Here is a 25,299-nt window from a genome sequence, read left to right as displayed (position 1 = left end):
TACTCAAAACTCAAACTCGACGCGCATCACTACTCCCTTAGCCCTAGTCAATTTAGACGTTGGGCATGTAAAACGACAGCGTCTACAATTTAGAGTGCCCTCTTAGGCTTATACGCACAGCGGCACAGAGGCGAGGAATAGCAAGTGTGTGCGCGTTAAAGACAAAGGGAGAGAGAAGAAACAAAACTTCACACATCCATCCAATCCCTAAATTTTGTATCCCCATTTTCTTCTCTTTCATTTCACTCTTCTCTCTCTACGAAACAACTAAAACTACCTAAGCTAGGGTTTCTAACATCATCAAATCCTTCAATCAAATTCAACAATGGCGATGTCAGCTCTTAGACGTGAAGGAAGGCGTTTTACGTCTATCGTTTCTCCTAATTCAATCAATGTTCTTCGCTCCTCTATCCTTTCTTCAGAGTACGATCTCTAATCTCTCTTCTCCTCTGATCTTTGTTTATTATTGCAATGATTTTTGATTTGAAGGATTCGATCGCCGGCACCTAATTTAACCAAATTAGGGTTTTGATTTACGGATGTTAATTTTTTTTCCATTCCGCGATTCAATCGTTTTCTTCCTGAATGATGGAGATGTTATTTGAAAGTGAAATGTCAAATGTTGTAGCAATAAGGTTATTGGAAGAATGTTTTATGGATGTATGTATATGATTTGGGCATTTGTATTTTGAGCAAATTGACATTGTGCAAATCTACTGAGGATAGGATATATAAAGATGGAGAAGATTAAGTATGGTTAAAATGCTATTTATTTATGAAATTTGCAGGAAATGGTAGTGTGTTTATCTTGGTGTTTCGATAGTTTAGAATCATGTTGACAGCTTCTTGTGTGGATGTCACTATTGGCATGGTTATGATATATGCTTTCTTATACCGTTGCACCATCATAGATCTGGATATAACGTTTTATATTTTAACGGGCAAGTAATAAATATTCGGTTGCAACTTACACGGAATCACAAAGCTCATGCTATCTTATTAAAAATAGTTCGGCGGAGTTGTATGGAGAGTACGTTTAGTTACATAACAGCCTGAGTGTTTGGGGGCTTATGGATTATTTTTGTTATTGAGTGTAAGTGTTAGCAGAACCATCTGTTTAAGTTCAGAAGCATTTTCTTATTGAAATTTGATGAGCATCATAAAAAGTGATTGTTCTATGGTGGAACATCTGCTCACTTCCACTCTGTTCGTACTTTGTATTGACATTGAGTGACAGTAGGTTGTTGACCATTAATTTATATATTAGCTTTAGCTAGCAGGTTGTTTTCAGTTTAGGAAGCAGGGCCTATTTTTTGATTTGGGGGAGGAGGGGGGGGGGGGGGGGGTATAGTGCAGAGGTTTTATTATAATTTATACATGTCTAACTCTGATATTATTGTTCAGGGAGCAGACAACTTTGGGAACTCGCTACATTTCTACCCAAATTGGTGAGCATTACTGAACATATGATTAATATGGTTTTGCTATTTTTTTTTTCATTTGATGTGATGGGATCTTATCTGTGGTTTCACATCCTATCTTATGTATAATGCAGTTAGAAATCGTATGAAGAGTGTTAAGAACATCCAGAAGATTACAAAGGCTATGAAGATGGTTGCAGCCTCAAAGCTAAGACAAATCCAAACCAAAGCTGAAAATTCCCGTGGCTTATGGCAGCCTTTCACAGCACTTCTTGGGGATACCCCTAGTATGTTATTTCATTTTCTATGGCTTGATTCTGTTGCTCAATTGCTGCTTAGCTCCCAGCCCGTAGGATGGTGGGTATATTTATTTATTGTGAATGGAAACAAATAAACAGCTGCCAGTTCATAGTTGTCGACTTGTCGTAGTCCCTGATGTTTACAACACCTCCCTTTATATTAGCGTTGGTCATTGATTGCGTATTACATACTCATTTGAAAAAGAATGAGTTCGCTTTGGATGTCTGGATCAGTTTATGACATATTCTTCCATAGTGTGATAAAGAATTAAGGGGCTGATCCATGCCCGTAGGATCTGGTTATTTGTGGTTAGCTTCTTAGTTGTGTCTCTTGATTTATAGCCTTATGTTTATATTTGGAGCCTTAGAGTAGGGCTCAATGCCAACTCATATGTCCTTAGTCTTTGTTTTGGTTTAGGATATATAGTATTGCTTTCTGTAAATTTATTGAAGTTGATAGGTGTTGTGGTTTTGGGCTCAACAGTCAGTTGAATATAGTTAAGAAGTCCTGTATGGTTGTGGTTGGATTTTTGCAAGATGAGTTCTTTTATATCGCGATCTTGAAAGATATCCATCCATGCCCTTTTTAAGTATACATTGGGTAATGATATAAAGATTAAGGAGAGAGAATTAATAGAGAGGACAAAGTGGGTTGGTGGGTGGGTTTGAGGCCCAACTTTCAAGAAGTTGAGAGAAAATTTGCTAAATTGGAATGTATATTCAGTTATGGGACAAGCAGGTCTGGAAAGTGAACTTAGATATGGGAAGCAGAAGTTGCTTTTTTATTTATGTTGTTGGCTGTCTGTAACTGATCTATTTATTGCTCTAACAGGTGTTGATGTTAAAAAAAATGTTGTTGTTACAATCTCCTCTGACAAAGGTCTCTGTGGTGGTATCAATTCCACCTCAGTCAAAGTAAGCAGAGCTATTCGTAAGCTGAATGATGGTAATTATTGTTACCCTGGACCGGCTATCTTATGATTTATAGTTTCCAGGGACTTGTTAGTTTTGTTCTGCCTTACTGCTCACTAATTGGAAATTTTGATTCGCTGCTGTTACAGGTCCTGATAAAGAAATTAAATTTGTTGTCTTGGGAGAGAAAGCCAAAATGCAGCTTATCCGTGATTCAAGGAAGGATATTGATATCTGCATGACTGAGCTGCAAAAGAATCCTCTGAACTATACACAGGTTTCATTTTTTTGGGTTTTGTTTCCTCTCTTCAGTTGTCCAGCAAGAAAAAACTGCGAGAAATTAAGCCACACCTGTTTAGCGTGTTCACATTAATGATCCTTGATGAGATGTTTCTTAGCTTCTCTTAGATCATATATGAATGTGTTCTAAGCATTTATTTCATTGGTTACCCTCGTGATCGTTTTGGGATCTAAATTGCATGTCTGAAATCTACTTTTCTTTAGAGGCGAACTGTTCTCTTTTCTGGGATTGGATTGAGGGAGTTGTGCACCAGGATTTTTAGGTGTAGATATGAGAGACTCGTTATGACTACTTAATTAAGATAATCTTATCTAGAAGCACAATTCTTGAATCTTTCTGTTAGTCTCTTCAAGTGTCCTGGATTTCACTATTTTGCATATGGAGCATTTAAAAACCTAATTACGAAAGGCTTGTTTTGTGGTCTGTGCTACTGGTGGTTATTGGTGAGTTCACAAACCTTGCATTTTTTTGCACCTTTCTAAACCTTTGCTTCTTTCTCTAATCTCATTGCTCTCATGTGATTGACCCATATACATCATTTGTCGTCTTTCGTTCTTTAGTTTCCTTTAGGGTTTCTAGACCTGGTGCAGCTACTTCTTATTCCTTTTAGTAATTTGGCATAAACACATGCCATTTTAGTTAGTCAATTGGTGGTACTGACTTACTGAGAGTAAATGTTGTGGTTTTTATTGGCTTTCTGTTGATCGTTCCATCTTTTGTCTACAGAGAGCTATCATGGCACATATATGTTGTGTATACTGTGGGATATGCTGCGTAACTTATTTCTGTTGCATCTTATGATCTTGGTAAAAAAAGTATAATGCTACCGGGAGATGTTTTTTATTAACTTTGAATGATCACTGATCTGTCCTCTACAGGTGGCAGCACTTGCTGATGATATCTTGAAGAACGTGCAGTTTGACGCCTTGAGAATTGTATTCAACAAGTTTGGCTCTGTTGTGTCATTTCTTCCTACAATGTCAACTGTCTTGTCTCCCGAGGTACTATCTTCTGCAGGAGGAAGAACTACTGTATTCTTAATTTTGTTGGTATCTGATTTGAAGCTATTTTCCTGTAAAGATTGTTGAGAGAGAATCTGAGGCTGGTGGAACGCTAGGTGAACTAGATTCGTATGAAATTGAAGGTGGAGAGACAAAGTCGGAGATACTTCAGAATCTTGCCGAGTTTCAATTGTCTTGTGTAAGTTCTCTTAAATGGAACTCATTCTCCAACATTGAAATGTACTTGCAAAAATGTAATAAATGCATTGTTGATAAAGAGCATAGCAGGCGATTTTTCTTTTTACAGGCAGTAGGAGTGTATATGTTAACTTTAGTCTGTTATTTGGGATGAAGATTATATATGTTGGCTTGGTATAATGTCTAAGAAAAGATCATAGTATGTACTATCAATAAGCCTTTTCTCAATATCTGTGTGATCATTACCCTAAAATTTTTCTTGGAGTGCTTATACTGCTCTGGTTTCTCATACTCGATTTTTATGTCTCAGGTGTTGTTCAATGCTGTCTTGGAGAATGCTTGCAGTGAGCAAGGTGCTAGGATGTCTGCCATGGATAGCTCAAGCAGAAATGCTGGAGAGATGCTTGATCGTCTAACACTTACCTATAACAGGTTCAGTCTCGCATTGCATGAAAATCTTTGTGCTGTTTTAATAGCAATCTTTAGTTTTAAATATGCTGCTTGTTTCAGTCAACTCTCAATAAACCTCACAAGATACAAAATAATTATTAGGCTATGTTCACTCCACCTTGTTCCACAAACATATTACTTGTTTTTGTCAAAGTTCAGATCAGACCTTTTTTTGTTTACTTAATACCAAATATCTGCAATTTGTATCAGAAATAATTATGAAAATTAGATATATGAAAAATACACGACGAGTCTATTCCAATAAGATCCCACATCAATGTGTGTTCTTATAAATGAATGTCAAAATAAGGTCAAAATTCAGTTAGAACAGTTGACTTGACAGACAGAAAGATTCAGATGGGATCTTAATAAATTCAGACGGGATCTTAATAAAGGCTAAAAAGACTTTCAAGTATTTAACTTTACTAGTTTTGATAATTTACCTGTTTCATGTGGTTGATCTTATGTTTGTGATGGTGTTACAGGACTCGCCAAGCATCTATCACCACTGAACTTACTGAGATTATTTCTGGAGCATCTGCTTTGGAGGGCTAGATGACAGGCAAATTGTTTGTGCTTTACCTTGACGTTGACGAAATAAGTTCAGTACAGTCTTTTCTCAGCCTTTTGCTGTCCCTTGGGAGAGAGTTCTGAAAAATCTATATAATAATTACTCCCAACGAATTTTTTCTGGGAACATCAGAAAGCCTTTTCTTCTTTCCGAGGGTTCTTTTTAAAAAAAGTTATATTTTTGGTTTTGATTTCGATTGTGGAATATTTTTATATGGTGCCAAGGGTTTGTGCTAAACAACCAATGTTCTTGAGCTGCCATATATTGCTTAAGTGCCGTCTTTGTAATTTCCTCATCCTTGGGCAACAGAAATGTATCTGGTACCTGAAGGCACATTTTTGTTGGTCTTGCTTTCTACTGAGTTTATAGTTCCAATCCAAATTCGTCGTGTAATGCTGTATGCGAAACTAACTCTCGTATGAGGGACTTCCTTTTAATTCTTGACATTATCCTTCTTCCCCTTTATCCATGTATTTGAACTGAATTTGCCTTGTGTTATATCACCAAACCATTTCTGGCAGCCTGCAACTTAGCACGAGTTTATCGGAAAAAAAATATATAGCTCCCCAGCATTTTGATTACAATGCGTAATGTAAATTATCTAAAGATCCAATGCTTGAGGCTGAAGATCAAATTGAGTACTCAAAGCTTTTTTCCAAAAGGAGTGGGAGGTAAGAAGCAGCCAACTAATACGCAGCATTATCTAAATTAGGTTTGACTATTCCCTCTTAAGTAAATGTTTTCTTTTATTCTCAAAAGCCATGCATAACAGTTGGTACAGTGAAAATCTTCAAGACATTTGAGAATATACAGGTAGACAGCTAGTACAGTGAATTTCGTTTAGGGAGTGTTTGGTTCATATGATTTTGGTATTAGGTATGGGTTTAGAATGAGCAAAACCCGTACCTAGTGTTTGTTTAGGGAGTGAGGTATGGGTTTAGAATGAGCAAAACCCGTACATAGTGTTTGTTTAATAATTTGATAGATTTAAAACCCATACCTCAAACCCATAAGGTATGGGGTTTAGAAACCCAAGGGGGAGGTGGGTTTGGCTCATACCAATACCTCTAGGTATTAAATAGAAGAAAAAATTTCATTCTCAAATAAAACCAAACACATGGTATTAGGTATCAAGTTCCAAACCTATACCACCTTAATTTCAGTCCTGATTCCAAACCCATACCACTATGTGAACCAAATGCCCCCTAATAATTTGATAGATTTAAAACCCATACCTCAAACCCATAAGGTATGAGGTTTAGAATTCCAAGGGGGAGGTGGGTTTGACCCATACCAATACCGCTAGGTATTAAATAGAAGAAAAAATTTCATTCCCAAATAAAACCAAACACATGGTATTAGGTATCAAGTTCCAAACCTATCCTGATTCTAAACTCATACCACTATGTGAACCAAACGCTTCCTTAATTGTAGCTGGGAATGAATTACATACTACCTCTGTTTTTTTTTTAGTTGCAACAATTTGACATAAAATAGAGAGGGAAATGTCTAATCGTTGCAACTAAAAAAAAAGAGGTAGTATTTATTTTGTTTCCTTAGTCAAATCTGCATAATAAAAAAATTAAAATATTCATAACAACTAATTGACAATCTTCACTAAATAAATTTACCAAGTAATAGTATAATTTAGGAAGATTAAATCAAATTTCCATTTACAATATGGATTTTTTTATATATATACAAGAATATTGCCCTGAAAGGAAGATTACAAAAATGATTAAAAGAGAGATCGACATGACCTAACACTTAATTATTTTTGAAATGGTATTACAATGCACTTGCCGATAGAAAATATTAACACAAACAAATGTGTAAATATCAAAATTTCCAACAGTTATTATTTACAACACACAAAAAGACTCGTGTTTTTTACACGCGATCATCTATCCTACACCAATCTACAGCAGGGTTTTGACTGCTTAAATCTGAATGCCAAGATCACATGTACTGAATCTACTCAGACCTCTACTGCACAAATTACAAAGCTTTAATGTATTTCTGAAACTGAAACTCTGACCTCTGAGGTCATACTAGGACAATCTTTCTGTCATACCAATTTCCACCCATTGGAAACCATAGAATTACAAAGCTTTAATGTATTTCTGAAGATGTGATGTTGCTGGGGATACTTGCTCCAGATTAAGTTGAAAAACTTCAGAAAACTCCCGAATCAGTGATTTTTGAGCAATGTCTATTAGTAGAGAATCATCAGCACTAAACTGATCTATGCTTGAACCGTGGAGGGATGTCTGGCATTCCCCAAGTATTTGCTTAATGCTTCCAACTTTACGGTCTCGTATTCCACAAGGTACTATCTGCTTGAAGGGTGTCAGGTCTATAGAAACATTGAGAGCTACTCCATGGTATGCTATCCAGTGGGTCACGCGTATCCCAATTGCTGCCAGCTTCTGCTTTCCTGAATTTGACGAGACAATTTTGAGACTCGGAAAGCATATTTATAATGGTATCATGACTTCTCACTTGATAATACTAGTTTTTCAATCGGACTTTCTAGACGAATGTACTTGAAGGGTTATAGTCACAAGGACAAAAACTCGGGAAAGTCAGGGATGATTTTCTCATGACACCTTGAATCTGAGCGAGGATATGTAAAAAATTCCAGAGAACCGTCATGTAAATGTGAAGCTATGCTTGAAATAGATGTTTGCAGATGAATTCAAAAAGACTAGATAAGAATAACGAACATGTTTTATGCATTAAGTGTCAAATGAACATTTCATATTATCATAAAAGACTAAAGTTCGACAACATTATACCAATATAATTAAGCACATGCATAGATAACATATATTGCTCATAACATGTTGCAAGGACTGTATTGATATAAAAACTTGATCTGCTAAACTTTTAAGCTGTTCATCACATATCTTATTCCTATGTGCTGTTTGCAAGCACTTCTGTGGCAAAAGCGACAAAGACAGACATGGGTAATACTACCTCCGGTCTTTATTAATTTACCCGTATTCCTTTTTTGGATTCTTTTGTTACTATTTTTGGAATGAGACCACTAATTTTGCATCACACACACATTCAACTTTAATATAAATTAATATTTTCTCTTTCTTTCTATGTCCCACAACATCATTTCTCCTAAAACTCTGTGCAAAAGAACGGGTAAACTAATAAAGACAGGAGGGAGTAACTAATAACTAATAAGGTATGTCAGTCATGAAACGTACCGACCCATGCTCCAGTAAAGCCCTCAAGCCGAGAAGCCTCGATAGAAAAGGTTGAGAAAAGAGAACGAATCACCACCTCCTCGAGAGCCCGGAGGTACCAATGAAGATCCATTTTGTGATTTCGTAGATTGATGATAGGGTACATAACTAGCTATAGTCAAAGATGCATAGTGTTGCCATACAAAAAAGACGCATAGAGTTAGAATCCGGGGCAGGAATAATCTAAAAAACTCAAATACAAATTTAGAAAGGCACAAGGTACTAGACACATCTATCATGTCGAACTTCAGTATATCGAACAACTTTCTTATGTCACAGCCAATATATATGCAGAAACGCGCATCACTCCACATATTCTAAAGTCTGATTGCTGGTATTCAGGAAATCAATAGAACAAAATTATTACCTACTATTTTTCCTCTGAAATTTGATTTACATTATAAGCCATCATGTGATCTTACTTTAGTTTATTAACATTATACTAGTCCAGAGATGGAATCATGGTAATGTAGAAGGAAATCCACTGTCAGAAATAAATATTGTGCTCATAGCACAAGATCCATATCTTCAGCAGCTGGAAAAAATTTAAAATTATGAACATATACATAGAGACAAATAGAGCAACATCTTACAAGATAATATTTGTTTCTGAATATTAGTCGAATATTAAGGTCAAGGGTTATGTGAATAGTGCAAAAGTCAAAGCGGAACAACTAAACAAAAGGAAAATGAAGAAAGAGATCTCTCAGTCACAAGTAATCAACAAGAAAATGTACCTGTCCAGGTCCATGGTAGGTAACTTCACCACCACGTTCAGTTCTAATAACATCATGAGGTGGGTCTTTCACATTAAAATTCAAGAACTCCTCAGAGCTACCAGTGCCTAGAGTATAAACAGGATGGTGTTGCAAGATAATTAGAGTATCATGGCACTCTTCGTTCCTCTCAATCATAGCTCTCTTCTCTTTAACTATGGCCTTCTGCAAAGCCCACGCGTCACTGTAAGGTACAAGTACATTGTGGAGGTCAACGTATTCACACCTGTTGTACAATCGTAACACTACCAATTGAGATAAAGAAAATATGTCAAAACTCCAACAGAGTTTATCTAGTCAATATATTAAGCTAGTCTAAATGAGTCTTAAATGAGAGAAATATAATCTCACCTTTTCCGTGCGGAGCATTTTAACTTGAAGTTTTTTCTAACTGAGACGTCGTGGGATATGTACAAATGTTGAGCATAGAGACACCGTTGATTGTGAAGTGGGTACAACATACATGAGTCAAGAGTTGCAGTAGCCATATCAATACTCTATTCCGATGATATGAGAAGCCAAAACACCATAACTTGATGAGAATCATTGACAGAAAAGAGTCACAAAATAAAATTCACCAACAAGGCAGCAAGTATTACATTATGATGCATTATTGCAAAGAGGTACACTAAATTCAATGAGCTACAGCCATTATATGAAATCAGTACACTATGATCATCTCCAAACAGAAGCCACAACAATACTAGCACTATTAATCAAATCCGGAAGTAAGATTTTAAACAATTAAGGTACAATAAGAGATAAAAAAAAAACCTATAAACTATAGAGTATAAAAGACCCGACACAACAATTCTCAAATCCAATATCAAAACAAGTCTGCATTTGTACTGAGAAATCCACAACTTCCTTAATAATCAATCCACATGGACATATAAGTAACATTGTTCAGATACCAAGATGTAGTGCACAACATCAGCCAATTAGGTAAAAAGTTAGATAATTAACATGTTAATTTAAAAAATTGAACCAATAAAATTATTAATCAACTAATAAATTCAATCAGTGCACTCACTGATGTATTGCATCATCTCTAATTTCGAGGAACAAATTACAAGAAATTCAAAGTTCAAATTCCAAAAAAGCAAGTCATTAACATATCTAATATTGCAACTTCTAACAAATTTTAGCTGTAAGCAAACTTAGAAAAGAAGAAGAATTGCAAGAGATTACTGTGCAGTAGTAGGTGGCTTATTGTAGGCAGCAGTGACGCTGAATTCCTGTTTGTTGCCTGAAGCAATGGAGAGACACACACAATGGAGCGGCAGTGCGATAATATCACTTTTCAAATTTCAAACGTTTTCTTTCAACCTAGGATGGACAACAAAATGACAGCAACAACAGATCTGTAAGCATAATAAGTACTGTTAAACATCCCTGATTTTATAAAAGGTGAAACAAAGAACATTGAGTAGAAAAATTAGAACATTTGATCAGAATATCTTGCAGACTATCTTTCAAATTTTGGATAGCCGAAAAAATTGCGAATACCTTAAACCTTTTTTTCAATATCAACAACAAATCATAAACAACCCAAGGCAATACTAATATGTTCAATTCTGTTAAAACAGATACAAAACAAGAACAACCAACCAATAAACGACTAAAATTTAGATAACCTAATTATTCCCAGTGACCAAGTATTCAGAAAACTTGGAGTTGGTGAAAAGTCAGATGGTTGGAACTTGGAAGATATTTTTTTTATTGCTTATAGTTAAACCCTTGACTAATGCAGTTTTTGGAGATCTTGTAGCATAACGAAGCGTTACTTCACTGTAACACTCGTGAAATTCATTTTCCATTTAGGCACATTAATGCATTGTTGTTTATTGATAATATTGCCATATGAGGCGCAATGCCCCTAATATGTAACTGTTACGCTTATGGACAAGTTTGACTGAAGTTGGACGTTTTCAATCTACCGGCATTAGTAAACTTTGACAGAGAAAAACTTCACAATAGAATAAATCTAAACCCTAATGCCAGTGAAAAGATGTTTGCACAATGGAAACATTAATAACCACCGTGCCATCAAGAATAGAGTGTTTAGATTGACTTTCATAAACAAAATTACTTAAACTAAGATGGCAAATACATTCCCTTTGGACCTTGCAAGCTTTGCCAGTTCGCTTCCTGAGATTGCAAAATTTTGGACATTGATAATTGCTAAAAAGTAGTTATACCAAGCAAAATTATATAGGTGTCAAACTGCAGATTGCTAAGAGGTCATCTGGTGATCCAATTATATAGAAGTGATGTGCACAATGTAGATAAATGTATGTGATGGCGAATTGCTATGCTCAAGTTTTAAATCCTAAATATAATGCAATTGTCACCTGTCAGTCATAGTCCTTCAATTTGTAGTTCTTCGAAAAATTGGTGGGATGTACTCTGGAGCATCTCCTCTGGACTAGTACAGCCAAATCACAGTTAAAGTAAATTGTGCAATTATTTTCACCAATAGTCTCCACAAGAACAAACTCCGTCTTCAAAATGATGAAATCTATTAGAATCTCGAACGATTATTTTCCGATTAGTGATTTGTGAGATAAGCTTAATGGCGGAGTGACAGTTGACACATGCCCTCAGATTTTTCACTACCCGAAGAGTGCTTCCTGATGGTGTAGAGATGAGACCATAAGCAATTGCTAACCTCTCACTATGATTGCAAAGACTCTCCAAAATGTCCTCACTACTTAAATCATGCAAATTAGATCCAGAATCTGGGAAAAATCCAGCCTCCTTCAATTTCCTCTCTAGATCAACAAGCTCCTTCCGGATTTCCTCAGATCTTGGATGTGAACTGTCTCCTGCACGAAATACTTCAGGCTTTCCATTAATCTCAATCAGACTATATCCAAAGTTCTTGCTCAATCCCCTCTCTTTCATAAGCTTGCGAATTTCATCAACCTGGTCCCACATACGTGCAGCAGCATATAGATTTGACAGCTGCACGTACTGTCCTGTATAATATGGGTCTATCTTGAACAGCTTAGCTGCTGCATATTCTCCCATCTGTAGATGGTGATGTACTTTGCATGCACTCAGAAGGGCCCCCCAAACTGTTATCCCTGGTTCAATGGGCATTCTAACAATGAATTTGTAGGCTTCTGCCAAGTACCCAACACGTCCAAGCAGATCAACAACACAAGCATAATGTTGGTGAAGAGGCTCTATATCATAATCTTTCATGCTATGAAACAACTTCCATCCCTCTTTGACAAGACCTGAATTTTTACAAGCCATAAGGAGGCCAAGAAAAGTGACATCATTGGGCCTCACTTCAGCTTGCCTCATCTCATAATAAAGATCAATAGCTTCTTCGCCACAACCATGTAACCCATATCCTACGATCATGGCACTCCAAACAACAACATCCTTATCATGAATCCTATTGAAAACTTCCCTAGCTAATTCAAGACTTCCACATTTGGCATACATATCAATAAGTGTTGTTTTAACAAATACATGATTCCGGCAATCACTTATAGTGACATAATCATTCATCCATCTTGCCAGATCAAGTGAACCAACTTGGGCACAGGCTAGAATAGCAGCCCTCAAAGTAATAGAGTCTGGCTCCATATCCTTCTTCATCGCCAATATTTTGAACAGCTCTACTGCTTCCGCAGCGTGACCATTTTTAGCATATCCTGAAATCATAGCATTCCACAGAATCAAGTTTGGTTTATTTATCAGATTAAATAAATGTCTTGCCACTATCACTTGCCCACATTTTGCATACATAGCGGTAAGTGAAATCTGTAAATCTTCTTCTGATTCAAGACCCATTTTAAGGACACAACCATGAAGAGATTTTCCTTGTTCCTGATAATCAAGATCAGCACAAGCTCTCAGAACACTCACAAAAGTAATCCAATCAGGCTTCACACCCATCATCCTCATATCACTGAAAAGTCTCAAAGCCTCCAATAAATGACCACTTTGTGCACATTTTGATATGATCGTGGTCCAAGAAATAACTATTGATCTTCTACTACACAGCATACCATCATAAGAAACAATCTTCTTCGCGTGGTCAATACTACCACACTCAGCATAAAGTGAAACAAGCCCACTTTGTACAACCACATCAAATTCATACCCAAGCCTAACTATATGCCCATGGATTGCCCCACCCATCTGCAGCAGCTGTAACAAAGTACATGCTTTAAGCACCCAAGTAAGAATATAGCAATCGGGACTCACCTCAGCCCGCTTCATTTTGACATAAATTCCAATTAAGTCACCCAACATATTACTCTTAGAATATCCTCCAACAATTGCATTCCACATAAATATATTTGGTTGAGGAAATGAATTGAACACTTGACGAGCATAACCAATTTCACCAAGTGTCGAGCACGCATTAATGAATTTAGAGACCAAGAATCTTTCTTTAGTATGAAATCCAAAATGTACTAAGTGGGCATGAATCTGCTTTAGCTCATTGATGTGGGTTGAGCTACTCAATAGAGAAGTATAGAAGGAAAAACTCTCAGAGACATAAATTTGATCCTTAGGATGGACAATTTGATGATCACAGTTGTTGTCAACATGGTTATCACCACAATGTGAAAATGAACAAAAGGGCCTCACATTAAACAGTCTAGATTTCAAGGAAATGGAAAACGCGCGAAATAAAGGAGCAGGAATATAAAAGGGCATAGAAGTTTCTTTGTAATGAAGAGTTATGATGTTCTGGTTCTGTGTGTTACTATATGTTTAATTAATCCCTCCACGCTCCAATTTCGCCAAATTTCAATGTATAAGAAACTTTTGCTCGCGCTCAATGATCCCAACACAATTCCTCAAATCAACCTTAAACAAACAAAAAAAATTGAATCACATACTTGATGTGCACCTATGTCTGACACAAGTAACTGAGTCGAAGTAACATAAAGGAGGAAAAACACAAGAAAGTCTCAAGTTGAAGTCCGGTACAAGATCCACATATTTATGTCATGACTTCGCACAGTAGGAAGTTAAATCACAAGAGCACAGCACTGCACTGGAGAAGCTATGAACGCCCCCTCGTCTTTTTAAAGTTCGGTATTTTAATTATATATTAAAATTATATTGTTTTTCATTGGTTTGGAAATTATAAATTATTGGCCCTCTTCTGAAAATTGTCTGGCTTCAACTCCGATAGTAAATCATATCCCAAACCATTTATTATTCATCATCAACAATCAGGCCCGTCCCTGAGCCAGGGCAAGAGGGGCGGCCGCCCTGGGCCCGGGGATGACAGGTCATTCATTACTGATTTCCAGCCACAACACTTGAAAAATTAATCTCATGAAATTAAACAAGAACAAGTGAACACAAATGTGCGCATCTACAAATTGTAACATAAATTTTCTTATCATTTACTTCCATGAAACAAAGATGAGATAAGAAGTTAAACCAGAAACTCGAGTCATAAGTTTATAACATGTAAATTATCACTAAAAACATGAGATAGCATGTATGAGAAAGAAAAAATAAATTGAATTCATGAAACAAATAGCATAAAACCAATCGCATGAATAATCACATGAAGTAGATCTCAAAAATCGCAATTCCACACCAAAATAAGTAGATTCATCTAAGGAACAAAACAAGAACCTGGAACGAGCTTCTGCAATTCGAGCTTTGCGTATGACATATGAGAGGTTCCAGATTCCAGAGGTTCTAAAGGAATTCAATTTGCTTATGAGTTGGCCACCGCCGCACCGGCACCGTGAGCGTTTTTGGAGTGTTACTCGCATATAGGCTATATACCTATGTAGTTTAAGACGATATGCGAGTAAGGAACAGAAAAGGTAACGTATTAAATACCGTATAAAAATACAATGTATTTAGGGCATTAGTAAAAAATTTAGGGCGTCAAATAGCAAAACTCATTTTTTTTATGCACAACATCCGAAAATGTAACATAAATTGACGAGTTTATCTGTATTATATAAGCAAAGTGAGGAGCTACGGTGTCGTCTTGTAAAATTACTGTTCTACCCTTTACTTATTAAAAAATGCTAACTATAAAATATTCAATTCTTTCTTGATCTATATTTATGTGTAATAACTAATAAGGAAACTTAAGATTGTTTAATTTATAATAGATATAATGTACACATAAAATATTTTCCAAAATAATATGCTTAAAAGAGATATTTTTGATTGAAAATGAAACTAATCTAACTAAAGCAATTTCAAACAATTAAAAAGTAAGAACTTATACATTAACATAAATTTATGCATATGAGACTAGTAATAGCGTATTGTACATTGATGATCTGTTAGAATTCTAAATATTATCATATAAATAGGATTATTATTTCTAGCTTGTTCTCTCCATCTTATTTTCAATTCAGTTACAATCAGTTGGATTCATGCTCCGTTTGGTAGTGTGTAAAATATTTTCCATGAAAATTAGTTTCCTTTTCCTCTCATTTTCAGTTGTTTGCTATGCTAAGGGGTGTAATTCCTGTAGGTGGTTATCTAATCCTTGAGGTTTTTTTGAAGAATTGTGAAGGAAAACCCATTATGACGGGCTCCATGAGTTGGTTTGTTACTGAGTTTGGTGAATCTGACGGGGCGTTTGGTATGAGGGATTGGGAGTTAGAAGGTGGGAATTCATTAAATATATCCCAATCCATTGTTTGGTATGTTAGTGGGATTATGTTGGGAATATTATTATCCCATGTTTGGTATGATGTACTTAAGTAGGGAATATATTGCTAAATTACAAATTTACCCATTTTAATGAAGGATAGTAAAATAAGAGCAAACAATATTGGTGAAGTATATTTCAATGAAGGGTAAATTCCTCTTTTAACATAACTAGAAATAATCCCCCTCCTTAATACCTGCCCCTCCCATGTCTTATTTTGGTGGGATAAGAGGGGTTTAATCCCATTCCCCTTCACATGGGAATTAAGATATCCCCTCAAACAAACATGGGATATCTACCCATGGGGATATAATATCCCATTCCCACCCCGTAATCCCCCTAAACAAACACCCCCTGAGGGTATTATAGAAGGACATCCCAATGATTCCCATTTACTCCAGGTGAAGGTCAAATGGTTAGAGTAAAAAAGAGAGGCATATTGGATAATATTATATGTAAAGGGATAATATTATATTGTAAAGGGTAGAAAGTTCCTACACAATCTCAGGTTGCAGACATCTTTATTAAAGGCCTATCTACTGACTTCTTTACTAAACATCGTACCAATCTATCCGTTGTTTCACCCCGTAAAGATTGAGGGGTGTATTGGATAATATTATATGTAAATGGATAATATTATATTGTAAAGGTAGAAAGGTACTTTCATAGTCATAGGTCTGTATTATAAACACTATATATATTGAGTGCCAGGTTAACCTACAACAGGTTAACACAATTATTTCCCACACTTGTACAAGGCAATATAAATCAGATTGATGCATAAAAGGATAATTTTGGTTCTAGAAATAGTTTTATGACTCTTATCTTATTTTTTACCTTACTTATTTAATCTTAGGCGGATATATGGAGTTGGAGATGCAATCCTTAGGTGCGTATGCCTTTTAACATTGATGATAGTTATTAATTTGCAAACTTCTAAATTTTTGTCAATTTATTTTATCTAATTCTATTTTCCTCTACTGTTCTTATTAGTTTTTGTTTAGACTAGTGATAATACTCCATACTCAGATGTGTTGTTTAAGTCTTTTTATGTTGCAGATGTTATCAGTTACTAATAAAAAACAATAATATGATGGTTTGGAGATCGTAAAAAGGCGGACTGAACAACGTTTGTATAGTTGCAAGGAGTTCAACTTAAAAAGATGTACGTAGTACTATAAACTATGCATCATCCTACCCTTTTAAGAGTGGGAAAGGTGGTTTATGAACAATAATTTACATGTGCATTGGGGCGTTGTTGTTGTTAAAAAAAAATTATTTCTAACTTGCTTTTGCTATTAATCTTCACCTTTCAGCTACTTCGCTTTTATGCCTATTACTAGGTTTTAGGCCCGTGCATAATGCACGAAAACTATTTACTATAATAACAATGTGTATATATCAGCTACAATGAAAACGTGTAAACGATTCTTACGTTAATTTGATAAAAAACTTTGTGTTTAAGAGATATATACCTTTATATTAATTATAAAGTTGTTTAACATATCCATGATACTCATATGTTTTGGAAGACTTTGCAAAACGAAATTTATTAAGAAGTTACTGCCTTCATTCTATTTCTATAATATTGCAAAATGAGATTTTTACACAATTCATTCACATCATAACCTTTCACTATGTATTATGATTTTTATGTAAGGAAAAATATTGTCATGTGTGATTTTGTTAGATTCGTCTCGATTTATACTTTTAGAATATCAATTTTGTATAATTTTTCTAAAAGGTAATTAAAGATATTAATAGTTAAAATAGTTTATTGGCAAACGTGAAAACTCAATTGCTGCAGTAGAAAAAGAACGGAGGTTGTATAACATAGTCATAAGCAAAGCCAACAACACCTTAAGAGGAAATTTGGAATTCCATATTTTCTCCACACTTTCGATAACCGCTAATAACTTATGTATGGGAATTCTTTGAAAAATTAATAAAGTGATGACATGATTCAATATAATATACCAATTTTGGTGTAGCCCCACAAAGCCATCATCTAAGGGTTGAGATGAGAAAGGTAAATTAACGATCTCAACTGCTTCAAAAAGGGAGAAAATTTGCACGAACTTGGTCTTATCCCAATAACCACTTAGGGGTCAATTGTCTTAGATACCCTCTCCACATTACAGTCTTCATTTTTTACTCGAAGTGGCCTTAAAGTGTTAGACTTTCCATGTTATTTCTCATAAAATTAGTACTATTAGGCAATTTTTACTCGTGACTGAGAAATGGCTACATAAAATTAGCCATGACTAAGAACTGATCTCGGGAGATACAAACCTACCATGTGATAGGGATTATCCTTGACTTTTAACACATGGCCGAAAAAACTGTCTTTTTTGAAACATCATAAGAAATTTTGTTCCAACGGACGGAATAAGTACATATGCGGTATAAATACCTTATTCCCATTGCTACATGAATTCCACAATTTCGATGAAATATTATTCATACCTTATTCCCCGTTCCATCTGACATAATGAGTATCATATGGGGTTTCCCACTTTACTTTTTTGCCTAAATACCTTATTCCCCGTTGCTACTTGAAATAATCCTTACTCATTAGTTTTTTCCTAAAAATTTTAGATATATTAAGCCACCACAATTTAAATATTAAGAATAATTTAGAAAATGATAATTTTGCATAATAAACAAATATAAATACACATCACTTGTATAATGTATGTATGTTTTATAAGTTCTCCATATGATTTACATTTCAATATTATCCTTTACATCAAAGAAAAAAGAAGCTGTCAAAACAAAGTGCATAGGCAAATTAACAACTTTTCTAATTCGATAACCTCTTTCAACAACAGTTTTACTCTCTTATAGACCAACTAAAATTGAATACTTATAAATCTCTTTTGATATATAATTAACTCATTTTGTTGATTCACCTTCTCAATTAGTGTCTCGAAGCTCATTAAAGAAAGCTATATTTTATAATTTAAGCACATGGGCCATGTTTCACTCTCTCTGCTAATCCTTTATTTTAGAATTTTATATAGAATGGGCAAAATTCAAAGTATACATTTTCTTTAAAAATAATATTAGTATCAAGCGTAAGTTCATAAGTGGATGTGGTTATATTTTTTGTTTCATTTGAATGTAAGAGCGTGAGAAAATTTTGAGTGATCTTAAAGTTAACCCTCTTAGACACAATAAAATAATAATATTAATATATTTACAATAAATTAGAGATAGAACAATCATAAAATTAATGTCTTAATGTACTATTGGCCAAGGAAATTTCAATAATTAGAGGGTTGGCAACCCGCTGGATCACCTAATCATCTAAATTTTTTCGAACTTATATCTCCATAGTTTTGTCAAAATAAGTTGAAGTGAACCTACCCTTATATGTTGGTTTTCATTTTTTTTACCTTATTTAATTTCTTGTTTCATATATTGTCTCTTGTCTTACTTCTCTCACTTCAAGAAACTGTTTTCCCCAGCTTATTTTCAGTTCAGTTCAATTCCTAAATTATTATCATTACTATTAGTTACAATATAATTCAGTTTGATTCAATTTAGTTCTGTTGTTTTATGCAAAAGAGAACAGGCTCTAACTCTGTTTTTTGTTTTTTTTAAAAAAAATTAGTATGTATTGGTTGTGGATATGATTTGTTATAATGATTCATATTAGCCCACCTTAGACCACTTTGGGACTAAAGATTGAGTTGTTATTGTTTTTGTTATATGTAACCTCTGATCATAGTCATAGTGTGACATTTTTTTTTGAACAAAACATCTTTTTATTCTTATTTGGTAATAAGATAAATTTGCATGACTATTATTATTGCATTTGCATTTCCTCCTGAACGGGCTAGCATCTCATTATATTCATTACCAAAGTGAATTAAGAAAAAAGAAAATTAATTAGCTGGCTAACATATTATTAGGATTATATCATATACTACTTCACATTTGCAATTTTTTCATACAACCCATCACCCATGAGTTGTTTTATACTTCTTTCATGAAGTATGATATATAATATGATGATTATGTCATATATGAACACTGCGAAAAAGGTAAAAGAGTAAACAGAGGAAGGAATGTGTGTATATTCTTACACGGATTTATAATACAGTCATTCAATTGTGTGTAACTAAATTTCCTTAAACACTTTCAGTATCAACTCTAAAACCATCCTACAAATATTTTTCAACTTCAAAAACAGTAGCTGAATGGAATATTTGACAGGAAAGGGAAAACCTTGGAAGACTTGCTTAAGTGGAGATTTCCTTCTAGTGAGGAATCTTTTTTTGACAGCCCAAATCACGGATTTTCCTAAATTAAAGCATTCAATGACTGATTTTTAAAATTTTGGAAACTAATAATATCATAATCAAACAAAACCATTTTAATGGGATATGACAAGTGGCATCTATTTCATTGCTCTATGAATGTGGGGGTGAATTGTGAGAGCAGAATTTCTATGAGGCTGCCACATAGGCTAATTTTTTCTTGCTTTAATATTATATATGATGCAACAAATTATCCATGGTAAGAGCTTTGCCAATAAGAGCTTTGGGAATATGTTCTTGTTTTCATCATCTAAGTCGTTTTTCTCATGGTTTGCAATAAAACTAAGGTTTTATAAACAAAATCTCTTTAGTTTAAGAATGAGCTGGCGAAGGACGTTGCTGCTGGTGGCGTTCAGAAGTAGGTTGTGGAAAGCAGGTAGCCCTTTATATCTGAAGAAGGTGAATTTTGGTGGTTCGAAATTGTGAGTGCGGGTTTACCAATTGAATTGTTGGAACGAAATTGTTGTATGTATGCTTGAATTTGTTCGATAATGAAGTACATTTATTTGCTTGAAATTGTTCGAAAATGCTATGTATTTGGTTGAAATGGGTTGAAATTGTTGTGAATTTGTGTGAAATTGTTCGAATTTGAAGTACATTAATTAAATTGAAGTACATTAATTTGCTTGAAATTTTTGGTTGAAATTGTTCAAAAATGCAGTTTATGATGATTTGATATTGTTGGTAGTAGTTTATTTGGTTGTTATAAACACAAATTCGAAGTAATTTCTTGTAAAATCTGTAGTTTGGTTTATGTTTTTATGTATTGTTTTGTGCATTTAATTTAATAATATAAATAATTCGAAGTAATTCTGGGGTTGTTGTTGATAATTTGAGGGCTTATCTTCAGATTGTGTATTTTATTTAGAGTTTGGTTGGAATCTTATTTTGATTTGGAGAAGGTTTCTGATAGCAGATTGATTTGTGAAATTGCAATATCTAGACTATTAGTTTTCCTTAAGCCATTACTTGGTGAGTAGTTCTCATAGAGTTTCTAATCTATGGAGGCCAAAACAGCCACTAGATTGTGGATTTATTGAGATAGTTAGAGAGTGAGTATGCACTTGTGCTGGACAAGAAATATTCTACGTTGTCCAATCTGATATTCTTCCTCCATTGTCTTTGTTAAGTGATGAAAAAAGCAACTGCAACCTACTTGTCTCACTTATGAGTTGATAAAAATTTTAATCCATTAAGCGGCGTGAATAAGATGTTTATGTAGCAAATATAGTATTGCTAACTGACATGCTAAAGTCATATCACCCAATCAAAAGTAATAACCTAAATCTCTAATTAAAGTAGATAGGGAAGTAGGGTCGAATCCACAGAGATTCGGATGTTTTTACTCTAATCAATAAGTGTAATCTAAACTATTAACAAAATGATAAATTTAATTTTACCCCTATTGTTTTTTGTTCTGAATAAGTTTAGAGTAGTTCATAATATTTTATTAAAATAATGCAAAGCAAATTAATTAAAAAGAATAGACCTTTAATCCATAATTTTTTTTAATAAAATTTTGATACTATCTAATATAAATTTCAATTATTTTTTATCACTTTATTTCGGTCAGGTTAAATTTTTCCGCCTTTGGTCTTTCGATGGTTGTAACTTTATTTGAAATTTCTTTATTAATCATTTAATTGTGCATCTTTTCAATTTTTTTTTTGGGTTTTCTGATTGACATATTAACTGATCAAGTACTTACCTCCTTATCTTAACGTCTCTTTCAAAAATTTCGGACAAAAAAATTGTTTATTTTTTGGTCTAGACCGAAAAATAAAACGTTCAAAAAACTTGAACTGGCGAGCCTCCAAAATCTCAGAAACGGGGCTGTCAACAATGACATTGAAGACATACTTTTCTGCATATATTTATAAGAAGATCCTTCACATTCACATTGTTTAGTCGAAAGCTAGATCCTTGATGCACACATAAACACAATAGAAGTGCAATTACTTACCTTTAATTTGCTTCAGCCATATAAATTTGCGCCGCCGTTTCCAGAGCAATCAACAACGCAACTAGTTTAGCTTTCAACTTTGGCTCTGCTTCTCTTTCCTGCAATATACATTTTCAGAAGCTATATATAAAAATTAAAAAAGGCTTCATCACAATAGTAGAGCTAATATTGCACCTTTTCTTCTTGTTCCCTCTTCAGCATATCTTATATCTTTTCTTCAACTTACTTACATATTATAATACTAGCAAGATTTACTCCTAATTATCTATCAAAGTATACCTAATTTCTGTTCACAATAATTCTCACATCAACAAAGGAGTCATATAACTCGATAATTCAATCAAATTTACAGAAACAGATTCTCATTTAAACCTAGAATATAAAAAATTAACATTGCAAAAACATGAAAAGTTAAATGCGCATGAAGTATTGTTGATCTTAATTGAAATTATATGATGCAAATTCACTGACCTAGAAACTCAGTTAGATTTCGCAGTTGCTCGTTGATGAGTGAGAACAGAAATTTGAGAGATAGGGCTGTTCAATGTTCACTTGTTCGCCGGCGGTAAAATTGAGACATATAGTAGCTTTTATTTTTAAAAGTGATGAACAGCAAAGAATCACTTATAGTAGCCCTTTGCGTGGACCTGATTCACGTTAATATTAATGTAGACCAGGTTAAAAACATGTATAATTTCTGAACAATCCGCTATGTCATTCAGAAATTCGATATATTATATAGAAATCCAATATATCATGTAGAAACTCACCATATCATTCAAAAACATATTTTATCATACATAAATTCATTATGTCATGCTAAAACTCACTGTATCATTCAGACACATTAGAGTGATCATTTTGGCCCGGCCCGACCCATTTTTGGGCCGGGTTTAGGGTTGAATTTTTCGGCCCGCGCACGGCCCGGTCGTATTTTTTTTTTGCTTTTGGCGGGCTTTGGGCAAGCCAAAAACGACTTTTTAGTCTATTTTTTGGTCCGAAAAAACCCGCTAATTTAGGCCCGAAATAGCAGGCTTTGGACACAAAAATTCGGCCCGCAATTTAGGCTCGGCCCGGCCCGACCAACGAGCAAATTTTTTTGGCCACGACCCGACCCATGATCACCTCTAAGACACATACTATAATCATTCAAAGCATACTATATCATGCAAAAATTACATTATTTCTAAACAATCTACTATGTCATTCATAAACCCACTATATCATGAAAAAACTCATTGTATCATTCGGAAACATAATATATCATGCAGAAACTACATCAATTCTGAGCGATTCAATAATGTCATCCAGACGCTCACTATATCATGCAAAAACTTATTGATTTGGGGTTTTTGCGAAGTATCGGTGGAAAAGGATGGGGTTGCGGGACTGCGGGGGAAGGGGGATGAGGAAAGAGGGAAAGAGGGAGGGAGGGCCAGCGACTGTAGGTGGGGTTCGTGACAGCGGGGGAAGGGGGTCAGTGATTGCAGGTGGGAATAGGAGAGGACATCGGGTGGTGGTGGTGGTGGTGGTGGTGAAGGGGTGGTGGGGCAGTGGGGGTAAAGGGTAAGAGGTGGGGGAGGGGTGGTTAGGGTTAGAGTATTAGATGAGGGTAAGAGTTAAGATTTGACTTAATTTTAGGTTAGTTAATTAGAGTTAGGGGTGATTAGGGGTTAATAATTAACAAAAGTCTAATGCTGTTAGTCAAAAGGGTAGTTTGATGTATTTTTTCAAAAGTGGGAGATATATGGTGAATTTCATAAGTTGAATGTGTGTTGTGTGTGTGTGTGTGTGTAGGGTTGCAGATTAGCAGTTACAATTCCTAGAATAGTATTATTTGAGGACTTTATGACACAATCACGCGTCAATCAATATATTTAATGTTTATTTGTTCCTTAATGTTTTCATTTGTAGTTTCTTATATGTAGCTGCAATAAAGGCTACCTATAAGAAGCTAAAAATGAAAACATTAAGCAATACTCAAGTATTAAGTATATCAACTGACACGTGATTGTGTAATAAAATTTTCAAATAATACTATTCAATGAAATGTATATAATGCTTATTCGCAATCCTAAGGTTGCATATATCAAAATTCATAATAATATATTTTTAATAGTCAAGAATATGCCATCATGGTTGTTCTCGCATAGGGCCCCCTTCCAAAGGTCCCTTACAAGACACACACCCCCAAAGTAGAGTTGATCATGGGCCAGGTTCGGGTCGGACCACGGCCAAAAAATTTTGCCCATTGGTCGGGTCGGCCGGGCCTAAATACTGGCCGAATTTTTGTTCAAAGCCCACTATTTCGGGCCTAAATTAGCGGGCTTTTGCGGGCCAAAACGGATCGGGTCAAAAAATAGACTAAAAAGTCGTTTTTGGCTTGCCCAAAGCCAAAAAAAATATGGACGGGCCGAAAAATTCTGCCCAAAAACGGGCGGGGCCGGGCCAGGCTAAAATGATCACCTCTACCCCAAAGCCCCCTGAAATTCCAAGCAAAAACGATCTTTGGTTTTTAAAGTTCTTTTCACTTTTCTTTTCGGGATATATTTCTTTATTTTACCCAATTTATTTTTCCCTCACAATAACTATTTCATTTGGCTCCAGTAGCCCACAATTAACCCTTATTCTTTGGTTTCTTCTCAAAAGCAACAGGGAAGATCAGAGTATAAGCAAGTAGTACTAATAATGATAAATCAATCAATAAATAAACATAAAAAATTACAAATACAATAAATCTTACATGACAATTAATAATATTTTTTTATTACTATTATCAACATATATATAACCATATAAATATTAATTGATACATTAATTATGTTTCCCACTTATTCGTAATTAAAAATAATAATGATCCAACTTTCACATTAACAAACGTAAAAGACAAACTGCGTATACATAATTCATTTTCTCTTAGAGGTTTCCAATTGCTTTTTTTGTTTTTGTCAAAAGGAATCTTTTAAAATATTTTGGTTGTGAGCAAGGGTCCGATAACACACTTTGTTTGTTGTTGGGGACCCAATATTCATACTCCGGCAATGAAGTCAGCTATCCGACGGTTTGACTTCATTTAATCAACTCTTTCTTGTTAAATCTCAATTCTCATGCGTGAGATACAATAACTTCCCCCTCATCCCTTTCTCTCTCCT

General features: G+C 34.8%; 4 protein-coding genes across 5 annotated transcripts in view; 1 reads left to right on the top strand and 3 right to left on the bottom strand.

Moving 5' to 3' along the window:
- The first annotated feature begins 136 nt into the window (after positions 1-136).
- Positions 137-5,590, top strand: LOC104907887 (ATP synthase subunit gamma, mitochondrial). Its single transcript, XM_010696909.4, has 9 exons — positions 137-423; positions 1,405-1,448; positions 1,556-1,708; positions 2,553-2,666; positions 2,782-2,909; positions 3,812-3,934; positions 4,014-4,133; positions 4,443-4,564; positions 5,068-5,590. Exons 1-9 carry the CDS (start codon positions 326-328, stop codon positions 5,135-5,137), a joined length of 972 nt encoding a protein of 323 aa, XP_010695211.1. The 5' UTR covers positions 137-325; the 3' UTR covers positions 5,138-5,590.
- A 1,219-nt stretch (positions 5,591-6,809) lies between these two features.
- LOC104907889 (octanoyltransferase LIP2p, chloroplastic) lies at positions 6,810-10,518 on the bottom strand. The gene is made up of 5 exons (XM_019252705.3): positions 10,381-10,518; positions 9,541-9,721; positions 9,151-9,415; positions 8,375-8,525; positions 6,810-7,590 (listed from the first exon to the last, which is right to left on the bottom strand). The coding sequence occupies exons 2-5, from the start codon at positions 9,675-9,677 to the stop codon at positions 7,256-7,258; spliced, it is 888 nt and encodes a 295-aa protein (XP_019108250.2). The 5' UTR covers positions 9,678-9,721; positions 10,381-10,518; the 3' UTR covers positions 6,810-7,255.
- On the bottom strand, positions 10,131-14,925 carry LOC104907888 (pentatricopeptide repeat-containing protein At3g12770). 2 transcript variants are annotated; one of them, XM_048644352.1, is made up of 3 exons: positions 14,815-14,925; positions 11,544-12,860; positions 10,131-10,553 (listed from the first exon to the last, which is right to left on the bottom strand). In XM_048644352.1, the coding sequence occupies exons 1-2, from the start codon at positions 14,852-14,854 to the stop codon at positions 11,662-11,664; spliced, it is 1,239 nt and encodes a 412-aa protein (XP_048500309.1). In that variant the 5' UTR covers positions 14,855-14,925; the 3' UTR covers positions 10,131-10,553; positions 11,544-11,661. The 2 variants fall into 2 exon arrangements, with proteins under 2 accessions (XP_048500309.1, XP_048500308.1); XM_048644351.1 differs by having other exon boundaries at positions 10,131-10,518.
- Positions 14,926-24,891: 9,966 nt separating this feature from the next.
- The window catches only part of LOC104907931 (respiratory burst oxidase homolog protein A), a 31,898-nt gene continuing 31,490 nt past the window's right edge, over positions 24,892-25,299 (bottom strand). The window contains exon 14 of the mRNA XM_019252709.3: positions 24,892-25,299. This exon is cut by the window's right edge and continues 1,351 nt beyond it. The gene's annotated coding sequence lies outside the window, so the exon portion shown is untranslated.

The sequence above is a fragment of the Beta vulgaris genome, chromosome 5, assembly GCF_026745355.1.
Source record: "Beta vulgaris subsp. vulgaris cultivar EL10 chromosome 5, EL10.2, whole genome shotgun sequence".
Lineage (NCBI taxonomy): Eukaryota > Viridiplantae > Streptophyta > Magnoliopsida > Caryophyllales > Amaranthaceae > Beta > Beta vulgaris.
Note: the sequence above shows the minus strand (reverse complement) of the source record. Positions and strands in the feature narration are given on the sequence as shown.

What these genes read in the sequence shown, in the direction of transcription:
- LOC104907887 (XM_010696909.4), top strand. Translation starts at nt 326, where the DNA reads ATGGCGATGTCAGCTCTTAGACGTGAAGGAAGGCGTTTTACGTCTATC. An exon ending in TCCTCTATCCTTTCTTCAGA is followed by an intron (nt 424 to 1,404) that starts GTACGATCTCTA and finishes ATTATTGTTCAG; the next exon opens with GGAGCAGACAACTTTGGGAA. An exon ending in CCGAGTTTCAATTGTCTTGT is followed by an intron (nt 4,134 to 4,442) that starts GTAAGTTCTCTT and finishes TTTATGTCTCAG; the next exon opens with GTGTTGTTCAATGCTGTCTT.
- LOC104907889 (XM_019252705.3), bottom strand. Translation starts at nt 9,677, where the DNA reads ATGGCTACTGCAACTCTTGACTCATGTATGTTGTACCCACTTCACAAT. An exon ending in AAATGCTCCGCACGGAAAAG is followed by an intron (nt 9,416 to 9,540) that starts GTGAGATTATAT and finishes ATTGTACAACAG; the next exon opens with GTGTGAATACGTTGACCTCC. An exon ending in CTTTACTGGAGCATGGGTCG is followed by an intron (nt 7,591 to 8,374) that starts GTACGTTTCATG and finishes CGTCAAATTCAG; the next exon opens with GAAAGCAGAAGCTGGCAGCA.
- LOC104907888 (XM_048644352.1), bottom strand. Translation starts at nt 14,854, where the DNA reads ATGTCATACGCAAAGCTCGAATTGCAGAAGCTCGTTCCAG. An exon ending in ATTGCAGAAGCTCGTTCCAG is followed by an intron (nt 12,861 to 14,814) that starts GTTCTTGTTTTG and finishes CTATGATTTCAG; the next exon opens with GATATGCTAAAAATGGTCAC.